The 13,408-nt window shown below is 45.4% G+C and overlaps 1 protein-coding gene across 2 annotated transcripts in view; it reads right to left on the bottom strand.

Moving 5' to 3' along the window:
• LSP1 (lymphocyte specific protein 1) overlaps positions 1 to 13,052 on the bottom strand; it is a 156,757-nt gene extending 143,705 nt beyond the window's left edge. The window contains exon 1 of one of the 2 annotated variants that reach the window (XM_089655069.1): positions 12,662 to 13,052. In XM_089655069.1, the coding sequence (XP_089511195.1) occupies positions 12,662 to 12,741 (80 nt within the window). In that variant the 5' untranslated portion in view covers positions 12,742 to 13,052. The remainder of the gene's footprint in view (positions 1 to 12,661) is intronic. The other variant, XM_089655068.1, reaches the window with a different exon arrangement.
• Between the last annotated feature and the right edge of the window lie 356 nt (positions 13,053 to 13,408).

Here is a 13,408-nt window from a genome sequence, read left to right as displayed (position 1 = left end):
TGAGGCCATCCTGAATAAGTGCAGATAATTCATGTAGCATAGACTGCCTGGAATCCATCACTATGGAATCATTTTCTGTATTCTGCAAAAAGCCTAGTTGATCCTGCTGTTCTCTGCCCCCCCCCCTCCTGTCCATGTCCCCACTGCAGTTGGGGATATTGCAGAGCCGTTTTGGTAGCTAGCGCACATGCTCAGTTTTCAGTGTTTTTCTACCCTGAGCATTTCCACCCTGATCACATCTAAGCAGCTCATATGACTATAGAGCCAATGTGAAGCAGCCGCTGATCAGTGTATTCTGACAGCAAAGATTCCCCACTGTCAGAATGTAATGATGTCCCAGCAGGGAAGTTTCCTCTATCCGCCTCACTTGTGTGAATGGAGGAATCCGTTCGTTGTTTTTTTCGTTCAGCCCGCCACCTATGGCTGGCCTTACAGTGCATAGATATGCGATACATTTTATATATTGAGAATACAAATAATCCCTTCTTAGGGTCACTTCACACTGGAGATGTCTTAGCATATAACCCAAACTACTTTATGTTACAAAACTGAAATATTGCTGCAGAAGAACCAGAGGAAACCACTGCAACCTAAATAGCCGCGGTAAATAGATAACTATATCACATTATATTGAAGGGTTTCCGTCATTTACATTCTTCTGCTCTTGCGTGTCCTCAGATGCGTTAAATATTTTCCCCCAATTTAAAAGTCAGGTGTGATATTGTACAGACATTGCTGCAACTAATATTCAGACTGGGCACCTGAGCTCTGGAATCATGGGAAGTACCGATAACCCCTGGGGCTTGTTCACACCAGACCATGCACTACAACATGTGCGCACTGTGCGTTGTGTAGGGGCAGTGTGATGTGTTCTCACAACGCATTGTACCGTATACCTTTTATTTATTTGCAGTGTTTCAAAAGGACACTTCATTGCAATGTGTTGTGGTGCCAACATACGGTGAGGTGTGCTGACATACAGTTAGGTGTGCCGACATACGGTGAGTTACGCTGACATACGGTCAGGTATGCTGACATGCGGTGAGGTGCGCTGACATATGGTGAGGTGTGCTGACATACGGTGAGGTGTGCCAATATACGGTGAGGTGTGCTGACATACGGTGAGGAGCGATGATATACGGTGAGGTGCACCGACATACGGTGAGGTGTGTGTGCTGACACATGGTGAGCTGTGCTGACATGCGGTGAGGTATGCCGACATACGGTGAGCTGTGCTGACATACGGTGAGCTGTGCTGACATACGGTGAGCTGTGCTGACATACGGTGAGCTGTGCCGACATACGGTGAGGTGCGCCAATATACGGTGAGGTGTGCTGACATACGGTGAGCTGTGCCGACATACAGTGAGGTGCGCCAACATGCAGTCTGGTGTGCCGACATACGGTGAGATGCACCGACATACAGTTAGGTGTGCTGACATACTGTGAGGTGTGCTGATATACGGTCAGGTGTGCAGACATACGATGAGGTGTGATGACATATGGTCAGCTGCAGGGGCGGACTAACCATTTGGAAACTCGGACACAGCCCGAGGGCCCGGGGTCAGTAGGGGGCCCCATGAGATGCCCCTGGTACCTTTTTCATAGGTTTTTTGAGTTTGAGCAAGGACACAGGGGCCTCATGATCCCCTTTTGCCCGGGGGCCCCATGAGTTGTCAGTCCGCCCCTGGTCAGGTGTGCCAACATACGGTGAGGTGCGCCAACATTAGGTGAGGTGTGATGACATACGGCAAGGTGCACTGACATACAGTGAGGTGTGATGACATACGGTAAGGTTCACTGACATACAGTGAGCTGTGCCGACATAAGGTTAGGTGTGCCGACATACAGTGAGGTGCACTGACATACAGTGAGGTGTGATGACATACGGTAAGGTTCACTGACATACGGTGAGCTGTGCCGACATAAGGTTAGGTGTGCCGACATACAGTGAGGTGCACTGACATACAGTGAGGTGTGATGACATACGGTAAGGTGCACTGACATACGGTGAGCTGTGCCGACATAAGGTTAGGTGTGCCGACATACAGTGAGGTGTGATGACATGTGGGGAGCTGTACCGACATATGGTGAGCTATTCTGATATATGGTCAGGTGTGATGACATACAGTCAGGTGTGCTGACATACGGTGAGGTGTGCTGACATACGGTGAGCTGTGCTGACAAATGGTGAGCTGTGCCAATATACGGTCAGGTGTACCAACATACGGTGAGCTATGCTGACATATGGTGAGGTGTGCTGATATACGGTGGGGTGTGATGACATATGGTGAGGTATGCCGACATACGGTGAGCTGTACCGACATATGGTGAGCTGTGCCGACATACGGTCAGGTGTACCAACATACGGTGAGGTGCACCGACATACGGTGAGGTGTGATGACATACGGTGAGGTGCTCCGACATACGGTGAGGTGCTCCGACATTCGGTGAGGTGCGATGACATACGGTCAGGTGCGATGACATACGGTCAGGTGCGATGACATACGGTCAGGTGTGCTGACAAATGGTGAGCTGTGCCAATATACGGTCAGGTGTACCAACATACGGTGAGCTATGCTGACATATGGTGAGGTGTGCTGATATACGGTGGGGTGTGATGACATATGGTGAGGTATGCCGACATACGGTGAGCTGTACCGACATATGGTGAGCTGTGCCGACATACGGTCAGGTGTACCAACATACGGTGAGGTGCACCGACATACGGTGAGGTGTGATGACATACGGTGAGGTGCTCCGACATACGGTGAGGTGCGATGACATACGGTCAGGTGCGATGACATACGGTCAGGTGCGATGACATACGGTCAGGTGCGATGACATACGGTCAGGTGTGCCGACATACGGTCAGGTGTGCCGACACACGGTCAGGTGTTCTGACATACGGTGAGGTGTGATGACATACGGTGAGGTGTGCCGACATACGGTGAGCTGTGCCGACATACGGTGAGCTGTGCCGACATATGGTCAGGTGTGCCAACATACGGTGAAGTGCACCGTCTTACGGTGAGGTGCGATGACATACGGTGAAGTGCGATGACATACGGTCAGGTGTGCTGACATACGGTCAGGTGTGCTGACATACGGTGAGGTGTGATGACATACGGTTAGGTGTGCCGACATACGGTCAGGTGTGCCGACATACGGTCAGGTGTTCTGACATACGGTGAGGTGTGCCGACATACGGTGAGCTGTGCCGACATTTGGTGAGGTGTGCTGACATACGGTGAGGTGTGCTGACATACGGTGAGGTGTGATGACATAAGGTCAGGTGTGCCGACATACGGTGAGGTGTGATGACGTAAGGTCAGGTGTTCTGACATAGGGTGAGGTGTGATGACATACAGTGAGGTGTGCCGACATATGGTGAGGTGCACCGACATACGGTGAGGTGTGATGACATACGGTAAGGTGTGATGACATATGATGAGGTACTCCAACATACGGTGAGGTGTGATGACATACGGTCAGGTGTGCCGACATACAGTCAGGTGTTCTGACATACGGTGAGGTGTGATGACATACAGTGAGGTGTGCCGAGATATGGTGAGGTGTGCCGACATACGGTGAGGTGTGATGACATATGGTAAGGTGTGATGACATACGTTGAGGTGCTCCGACATATGGTGAGGTGCGATGACATACGGTCAGGTGTGCTGACATACGGTGAGGTGTGATGACATACAGTGAGGTGTGCCGAGATATGGTGAGGTGTGCCGACATACGGTGAGGTGTGATGACATATGGTAAGGTGTGATGACATACGTTGAGGTGCTCCGACATATGGTGAGGTGCGATGACATACGGTCAGGTGTGCTGACATACGGTGAGGTGTGATGACATAAGGTCAGGTGTGCCGAAATACGGTCAGGTGTTCTGACATACGGTGAGGTGTGCCGACATACGGTGAGGTGTGATAACATACGGTCAGGTGCAACGACATACTGTGAGGTGTGATGACATACAGTGAGGTGTGCCGACATACGGTGAGGTGTGATGACATACGGTGAGGTGTGATGACATACGGTGAGGTGTGATGACATACGGTGAGGTGTGCCGACATAAGGTCAGGTGTTCTGACATACGGTGAGGTGTGCCGACATACGGTGAGGTGTGATAACATACGGTGAGGTGCAACGACATACGGTGAGGTGTGATGACATACAGTGAGGTGTGCCGACATATGGTGAGGTGTGATGACATACGGTGAGGTGTGATGACATACAGTGAGGTGTGCCGACATATGGTGAGGTGTGATGACATACGGTAAGGTGTGATGACATACGATGAGGTGCTCCGACATATGGTGAGGTGCGATGACATACGGTCAGGTGTGCTGACATACGGTGAGGTGTGATGACATACGGTGAGGTGTGCCGACATACGGTGAGGTGTGATAACATACGGTCAGGTGCAACGACATACTGTGAGGTGTGATGACATACAGTGAGGTGTGCCGACATACGGTGAGGTGTGATGACATACGGTGAGGTGTGATGACATACGGTGAGGTGTGCCGACATAAGGTCAGGTGTTCTGACATACGGTGAGGTGTGCCGACATACGGTGAGGTGTGATAACATACGGTCAGGTGCAACGACATACGGTGAGGTGTTCTGACATACGGTGAGGTGCGATGATATACGGTCAGGTGTGCTGACATAGGGTGAGGTGTGATAACATACGGTGAGGTGTGATAACATAAGGTGAGGTGTGATAACATACAGTGAGGTGTGATAACATACGGTGAGGTGTGATGACATATGGTCAGGTGTTCTGAAATACGGTGAGGTGTGCCGACATGCAGTGAGGTGTGATGACATACGGTGAGGTGTGATAACATACGGTGAGGTGTGATAACATACGGTCAGGTGCACAGACATACGGTCAGGTGTGATGACATGCTGCATTGCAATGCAATCCACCTACTGTACATGAAGAAAACAGGACATAAATAGTTGTTTTCTATGTGTCTTTACAGTCAGACTGCGATGATCTGTATGTATGTATCTCATTCTCATCTCATATTAATTATGTTGGTATTATAAGCAGTCTTGCAGCGCTGTATTTAGCCTTCTTACAGCTCTAGTTACATCTGAATGATGATGGCCTTTTATCCTTTCATGTGATTATTTTAGTAAAAACAAATAAATTGCGCTATACATTGTGCGCTATTGCTCACTAAGCCTGTGTTCTGCTGTGTATAGAGGAACAATTTTTTTTTTTAACTTTACAGACAAACAATAGAATGGAGAGATGGTGTGATTTTTTTTTCTGAACTGTAAAGAGTCTTGTGATTCCTCTCACCACTCCCTGCATCACTGAAACCCTACATTGCTTGTACTGAATTGAGCTATAACTGTCCAGAGGTCATAAGACGATGGAAATAAAATAGGGAAGTTAAGTTCTTACAATTTGTACATTTTAAATCTTGTTGCTGCCTCCTCATTCGCTTGCTACACTTATGTCCCATAATTATCAGCTCAGACTTATTAGAAAAAGAAGCCGATCCTGAGAGACAGGTGCTCTTTAAGTATAGGACCTTGTCAGACAAATTTAGGACACAGAGTGACATTTTAAAGAGCCAGGAAGGGTGTCCTTTCTCCGTGTGCCATAGTAATTATGCTAAAAATGTCGGGATCAGCACAATATATACCTCGCCCAGCTGGCCGCTGTGTTCTGTCCAGCCCTGAGCAGGAAGAGCTTTAGGTGCGGACGTCACCACTCTCCAGTATCTGCATCAGGATCATTTTTTGTTTTTTGCTATGGAGGTGTTCCTACATTTTTAAAGCTCCAAGCACCATGGGGTGGGTGCTTTTGATAACGCTGGTAACGTCAGCTGTGTAAAGTCACGTTAAAAACGTGAGTTTTTCAGCTTTTTTTTAGCATTTTTGCATTAGCGTTTAGCTGCGTTTGCGTTTTTAGAGGGGGTTTTTTTGTCAAAAAAGGTCCAAAAATGCTGGTTTGTGGCATTTTACCACTTCTTTTTAAAGCTAAAAAACACCTAGAAACCAACTAGTTCTGGGTTTTTTTTCCAGCCAAAAAACACCCCTGCCAAAAAACGCTGATTACAGTCTATGTGTGCATGGACACAGGATAACATGCTGGGGGATTACTGGCTGTAGAAAACAAATGTCAAAAGGCAAAAACAGCCGCTGTAAAAACATCCAGTGTGTATGAGGACTGAGGATTATCATCATGCAAGATGCTAGGGCTGTATGTGGAAAATGCCGTGTTGTACAAAATTGACGTGCTGATGATGTGTCGTGGCACACAGTATGAGTTTTGTTGAAGGGATATGTAACTAAATACTGTATCAAAAAGGAATACATGCTCACAGTTTTAGGGCTCGTTCAGACGGGAGTCTACCAGAAAATAGTCCCCATGTACACATTTATTTCAGGTACTTATATAGCGCCATCAATTTACGCAGCGCTTTACATATATATATTGTACATTCACATCAGTCCCTAACCCTCAAGGGGCGTACAATCTAAGGACCCTAACTCACATTCATACATACACATATTAGGGCTGATTTACACAGGAGACAATTCACCTACCAGCATGTCTTCAGAGTGTGGGAGGAAACCAGAGTTCCCAGAGGAAACCCACACAGGCACAGCGAGAACATGCAAACTCCAGGCAGGTGGTGCCATGGTTGGGATTTGAACCAACAACCCTAGTACTGCCAGGCGGAACTGCTAACCATTTAGCCACTGTGCTGTCAAACTGCAGCAGCCAGATTTGTACCCCATGTGAAGGAATGGTGTCAGTGTTCATACCAGTGGTCACATGTGAAAAGGGCTGAATGGCTTTGGTGCAGTTTGCATCCAAGGTCTGTGATTCTGAGCACACACTACCTGGACGCATTAACCACTTGCCCTCCAGAGGATTTACCCCTCCCCCCCTTCCAGACCAGGCCATTTTGTGCGATACGACGATGCGTTACTTTAACTGATAATTGCGCGGTCATGCAACACTGTACATAAATTAAATTTATGTAAATTTGTTCCCACAAATAGAGCTTTCTTTTGGGGGTATTTGATCACCTCTGCATTTTTTATTTTTTGCACTATAAACAGAAAAAGACAATTTTGAAAAAAAACAAACATTTTTGACTATTTGCTATAAAAAAATATCCAATAAAAAAATGTAGAAAATCTAACTTCTTCATAAATTTAGCCAAAATGTATTCTGCTATGTCTTTGCTAAAAAAAAAATCACAATATGTGTAAATTAATTGTTTTAAGTGAAAGCTATAGCGGTTTATATACTGGAATTTTTTTTTTTTTATATATACTAGTAATGGTGGTGGGCATTCTGACACTGGGTGGGAACTTACTAACTGCCACTGACATCCCCAGTGACACTAATAAAAAGCACTGACACTGTAGTAATGACACTGGGCAGGAAGGGGTTAACTTTTGGCAATCCCAGGGTTAACTGTGTGCTGTGTGTGTTTTACTGTGTGCTGTGTTTTACTAGGGAGGCATGCTGTTTTGTATCTCTTTGCTGTGCAGAGAGATACAAAGCAGCATGTCCATGCTGACAGGGGAGAGACCTGTGTTGTTTACCAGCTGTTGTTCACCAGCTGCTGTTGAACTACAAGTCCCATGAGGCATTGCAAAACTGACAGTTACAAGCATGACTCCCAAAGGCAGAGGCATGATGGGACTTGTAGTTCACCAACAGCTGGAGGGCCACAGTTGCCCACCTCTGGTCTAGGGGAAGGGGAGTGTTATACTAGCAGATTTAGATACACTAACAAACTGAAGCCTAACCTCAGCTAACGTTGCAGTTACAGCAAACAGTTTTTTTTTATCTTTTGAGATAAAGGTTTTACAAGAATAAATAAACGCTGACCGTTGTAAGCAAATGTAAATGGATTGTCTCAACACTCTAACTACTACATTTGCAGGGCAGCTTGTTCTGTTGAAAAACAACAGACTTGCTGGCAGGATCACTAGGAAAGAAAGCCTAAAAATGTAAATAAAAGCAGCCATCACATCTAAGATTTGGTAAGCTGCAATATAATAAATGTTTAATATGAGATAATAAGAGATAAGTGCACCTTTAATGCAGAATTAAAATGAATTTGAGACAGAGGAAGTGCTGCCCGATGGAGATCTCAGAGGTGTGGGGTTAAAAGTAATTATGATCTGTTGCCGAAGTGCTGAAGGTAAGGCAGGAGGGTAAGAAAAGACTTGTGGCCTCCATGTATATGCCTCTTTTTAGGGTTGGTTCACACCATCTTGGGGTGTCTAAGCATGCATGGTTTTTACGTGTCCAAGTGCGGTGCATGCGAGTGCAGCATGCTTTCATCAGCTTATTCATTTCAAAGGAACGCGTGGTTACATGCAAAAAAAGTACAGAAGCCTGACTTTTAAAATTGTGGTGCACTAAACTGCAGTACCATGCATTCTTGTGGCCGCAATGCACCTGCGTTAGCGAGAGACATGGGTGTGTCATTAAGAATTAATGGCACCCACAGTTGTCTGCAGACAGCAGTGCATTCCCATGTGGTGCAGGAAAATGCACACTTCCCCACACTATAATTGGTGTGAACCACCCTAAAACTACAGTATGTCTGAAACAAGGTTTTTAACCGCTTCCTGCCCAGTGCCATTAGTACAGTGTGAGTGCTTTTTATTAGCACTGCTCACTGTATTGGTGTCACTGGGGATGTCAGTGACACCAAGTCAGTTCCCCCCAGTCTCAGAATGCACGCCGAAGTCACTGATTGCTGCCATTACTAGTAAAAATGAAACAAAAAAATCCCAGTATATATACCGCCAAATGTAAACGCTATAACTTTCCCGTAAACCAATTAATTTACACGTATTGGGCTTTTTTTAGCAAAGACATGTAGCAGAATACATTTGGCCTAAATTTATGATGAAATTTGATTTTTTTGATTTTTTCACTGGACATGTTTAATAGCAAAAAAGTAAAAATATTGTTTTTTTTCTCAAAATTGTCAGGCTTTCTATTTCATAGTGCAAAAAAAAAATGCACAGGTGATCAAATACCACCAAAAGAAAGCTCTATTCGTGGGGAAAAAAGGATGTAAATTTCATTTGGGTGCAGCGTTGCATGACAGCGCAATTGTCAGTTAAAGTAATTCAGCACCCGTATCACAAAAAATGGCCTGGTCAGGAAGGGGGGTAAATCCTCTGGAGGGCAAGTGGTTAAACATTAAAGTAGAATTAAAGACATTTTTTTTAGGTTTGAATAGAGTGGGGGTGGATTAGAAGTATGTATTGTTGTCTGTGCCCCCATTAGGTAGATTCACCCTCTCTTTTTGCCCTTTTTACTGTTATCACTGTGAGAGAAAGTAAAACAAAATTAATTTTGGGTTATTACTAGAACAGTAATAGATGGGAAATTTTTTAATGGGGATGCTAGTTCTGGTGACCCTGGTGACACCGATACCCGAGGATTTTTTTTACTTCCTGTTTTGGTTATGGGACAGGAAGTGAAAGTAAGTCTCCGCTATGTGATACGGATGGAAAAAAAAAACTTGCAGGGGTTATAACCCTCCCTTACTCTATCCAAAATGAAAAGTTTTACCTTTAGGTCTACTGTAACTGCCTCCCGCCCGCCATATAAGAAAATGACGGGAGGGTGGCACCTCTCTCATTCTGGGAGACCGTCATAAGACGTCCTCACACTCTAGCTGCGCACGCGCCCCCCCGGGGGCGATCTTTCGGTCTACTGTAACTGCCTCCCGCCATATAAGAAAATGACGGGAGGGTGGCACCTCTCTCATTCTGGGAGACCGTCATAAGACGTCCTCCCACTCTAGCTGCGCACGCGCGCCCCCGGGGGCGATCGGTGGTCCGCTGTGTCCCTGGGACAATAGTAAAGAGCCAATGACACAGGCTTTAACATGTACTGATCAAATGGGGCCAATCCAACAGGCTGCTTGTACAAAAGTCATTCAAATTCTGTACAACCAACCTGACCATACGTGGACTGAAATTTGTCCAGTTTCTGCTGAACTGACCATCCATGTATGGTCAGCCTGAGTCCCAGAAGGGACTATCCAGTTTGATTACAAATTAGCAGGCCAATAGTTAAAAAAAGGCAATTAAAAGTTCTTATATGTGACATCAGATTTTTCAGTAAGGTCCTATGATTTATTTGCACCCTTTTTGTTAATCAGAGTGTTTTGGGTTTTACAAAGCTGGAAATGTCCCCTCTTATGTTACCCCATGACCCCACATAAGTATAGAAGCGTACTCAGCTGTCTATGAAGCAAGTGGCAGAATCCTCATGGAACTATGCGGTGACGCCTTACAAGAGGATGGCTTCAAATTGCTTTCATTCCTTCGTCATTCAACAGCCAAGGCATACAGATCCTTGTTTGCTGGATTGAGTTCAACAAAGTGTGTCCCAGATTGTCTGTCTTAACAATATGTTAGATACGGTGGACATTTGTTTGGGTTGTCTAGCATGACCATGCCCATTGACATGGCATAAAATAGCAAACAATAATTAGAGCATCAGAACGATGGAAAGCTTTTCCTGAATGGTTCTTACAGGTAATTGCACATAATATGATACCCTTTACATCAGGGGTGCCAAACTGGCAGCCCTCCAGCTGTTGCAAAACTACAAGTCCCATCATGCCTCTGCCTTTGGGAGTCATGCTTGTAACTGTCAATCTTGCAATGTCTCATGGGACTTGTAGTTTGGCACTGGAGGGCCGTCAGTTTGACACCCGTGCTTTACATGTTTACGTGATTCTGTATCTTCAGCTTATCTTGTTTATTTAATGCCAAACCCCAGTCAAAAATTTATATTTAATTCTGGAGAGAGCAGGGAAGGATTAGAGCCTCTTTTGGGTCTTTATTGCTGAATCCATATTGAGGAGATGTTCTCTTACTTCTTGTCAGGACAGGAAATGATGAGAAATCTTTCCAGTGGTCATATATCACCTTGAGAAAGGGGCTGCATGTCCTGAAAACATTAGTTATGGCTGTACATTTAATGACATGTTGCATTTAAGCAGAGTTGCCCCCCCTCCCTAAAAAAAAGTGAAAAGATTTAATATTAGGGCACTTACCTGTCCAGGAATCCAGCAGTGTCCTCACCCCGAGCCGATTCCTCAATCGGCTGTCGGGTGCTGGACCTGCGAAGTGTCCCATACAACTTTCTGACAATAGTTTTATTGCTATCGGTGCTTTCCTGTTCTGGTCTTGTATGGGTGTTACAAGGACAGGAAGTGAGGGAAAATCTCCACAATGGGGTCACAGGCAGAAGTAAAAACAGAAATTTTTAACACACCCCCTCCCTAACTAAAACTAAAATAAGTGCGTCCAGAGTTAGCCTAGGTTCACACTTGCGCAATCCTTAAAAATGTGGCGATGGCATTCATTGTGTTGTTTTATGCTATTTTCTTTGTTTTTCCCTGGTGATCTGGTCAGTAGGACACTTCCTGTCTTAGGCTAGGCTCACATTTGGGCTTTGTTAGACTGCATGCAACATCATTGCACATTGCCACAACATACAAAATCTGCACATCACTTTTAAAGGCCTATGCCAGTGCCACTAACCCTTAATGACACCCTAATGCACCTTCCTAACATGCACGTGAAATCGCCCTGATGTGTCACGGCCAATGAGCAGAGAGAACCAGGAGAGCCTCTGCTCCCGTGCACATTGCTGGATCACGATGGGACACAGGCAGGGCTGTCATAATGCATGGGCACCCCTGGACATTGCCCAGGGACCCCAGGTGCATGATAATTTTGCATTACATCTTACTTGCCAACTGTCCCGGATTTGCCAGGACAGTCATGTTTTTTACTAAGCTGTCCCAGGACTGCTGTGTCCTGGGCAGTAGCCTGGAACCTGTCCTGTGCCCTCCTGATCCCAGTATTGTACTCTCCTGATTCCCCCCTTGTACTGTGCACCTCTGCCTTGAGAGTAGGTGTGTAAATTGGGAGGCTGGTAGGGGCACCAATGCATTACTTTGCCCAGGGGCCCATGATGCTATTAAGACGGCCCTGTACTCAGGTAAATAATAGGGGGGCTGTGGGGGGAGCAGTACACAGAAGGTTTTTCACCTTTATGCATACAAGGTAAAAAAAACCTTCAGCCTCTCAGCCTTGACAAACACTTTAGGTTCCTGGAGACTCTCTTGGTAAGTTTCATCTATCAGACCTTTCACCATTTTTGTTGCCCGTCTCCGGACTCGTTCTATCTTATCAATATCTTTTTGTAAGTGGGGTCTCCAGAACTGGACACAGTATTCTAAATGAGGTCTAACTAAAGATCCATAGGGAATCAGGATGTTCTTACTCCTGCCGGAGATCCCTCACCATCAGGAGGAAATCCACAATTAGACAAGTGTGCCCATTAAAGACATCCCTTCCATTCCTCTGACAATGGCCACCAGGACAAATAGAGAGGGTGAAGTACCACATTGTGGACACAAAAAGCAATAAAAACACACACTTCATTCAATACAAAAAAAAGTTTTGGCTTTAGATACAATTTAAATTTTCATTGATTTAACTTCATGATGGGCTGGGTTATTGCACATTACAATTGCTCATTGCTTTACCGAATAAATCCATATATTATATTAGACAAATCTGCAAATACATAAAGTGTAAAGATTGCTCACCTCTGGGTCTCATCGAGCCTTTCTTGAAATGTCTGCTCCTCGCACCCCTCCTCTCTCTGTGGTTCCTCATTGTCAGACATCTTGTCCTGTCAGTGTGGCACAATGTAACAGACTGCGTGTGAGGGTGCGGCAGACTGTGTGGATTATATGTGTCGTACTGTGGTCCAGATATGTGCTCTGTATGGGTGTTTGCAAATTTGGGATTTTTCTTTTTATTCTATTGCAGCCAACACAGTTCAGTGTGAGAATGACAGTGCGGGTGTGTCTGCAGTCTCTGTGGCTTTGTTAGGCTCAGCTCTGACCGAATTGTATTATTCTGCAATTTCTCTCTCCTGGTTGTCTCTGGATATATACGAGTCGTGTCACGGTGTATAACTCCTCTTTCTTCTTTCCTGTGTTGTGTCACAATAGTGAGTCTCCTTGCCTACCCCCACCTCTTCACAGTGATGCAGGATGTGGTTTTGTGGACATATCAAACTTCTGTATTTTATACTGCACAGCTCGAGAGATGCAAATCTCAGAAAACAAGAAGTGTAACAGGCATGATAAATGTGTTCAGATTTGGGGCTCAGAACAACTACCCTTTCATGTAAACCTTGTCACTAAAATCTCCTATAAACTTTAACAAGTACAAGATCATCTCCCTATAGTGTCAGACTCTTTTCCGGCTAAAGCACATTCACTCATTAACACAGAGCTCTTGCTGGAGATGCTGGAAGGAGCATGGTATGTACCTACACACAGGGC

Source organism: Staurois parvus, unplaced genomic scaffold, assembly GCF_062004578.1.
Source record: "Staurois parvus isolate SC_StPar_1 unplaced genomic scaffold, SC_StPar_1.0 ptg000818l, whole genome shotgun sequence".
NCBI lineage: Eukaryota > Metazoa > Chordata > Amphibia > Anura > Ranidae > Staurois > Staurois parvus.
This window is presented reverse-complemented; position numbering and strand designations above follow the sequence as displayed.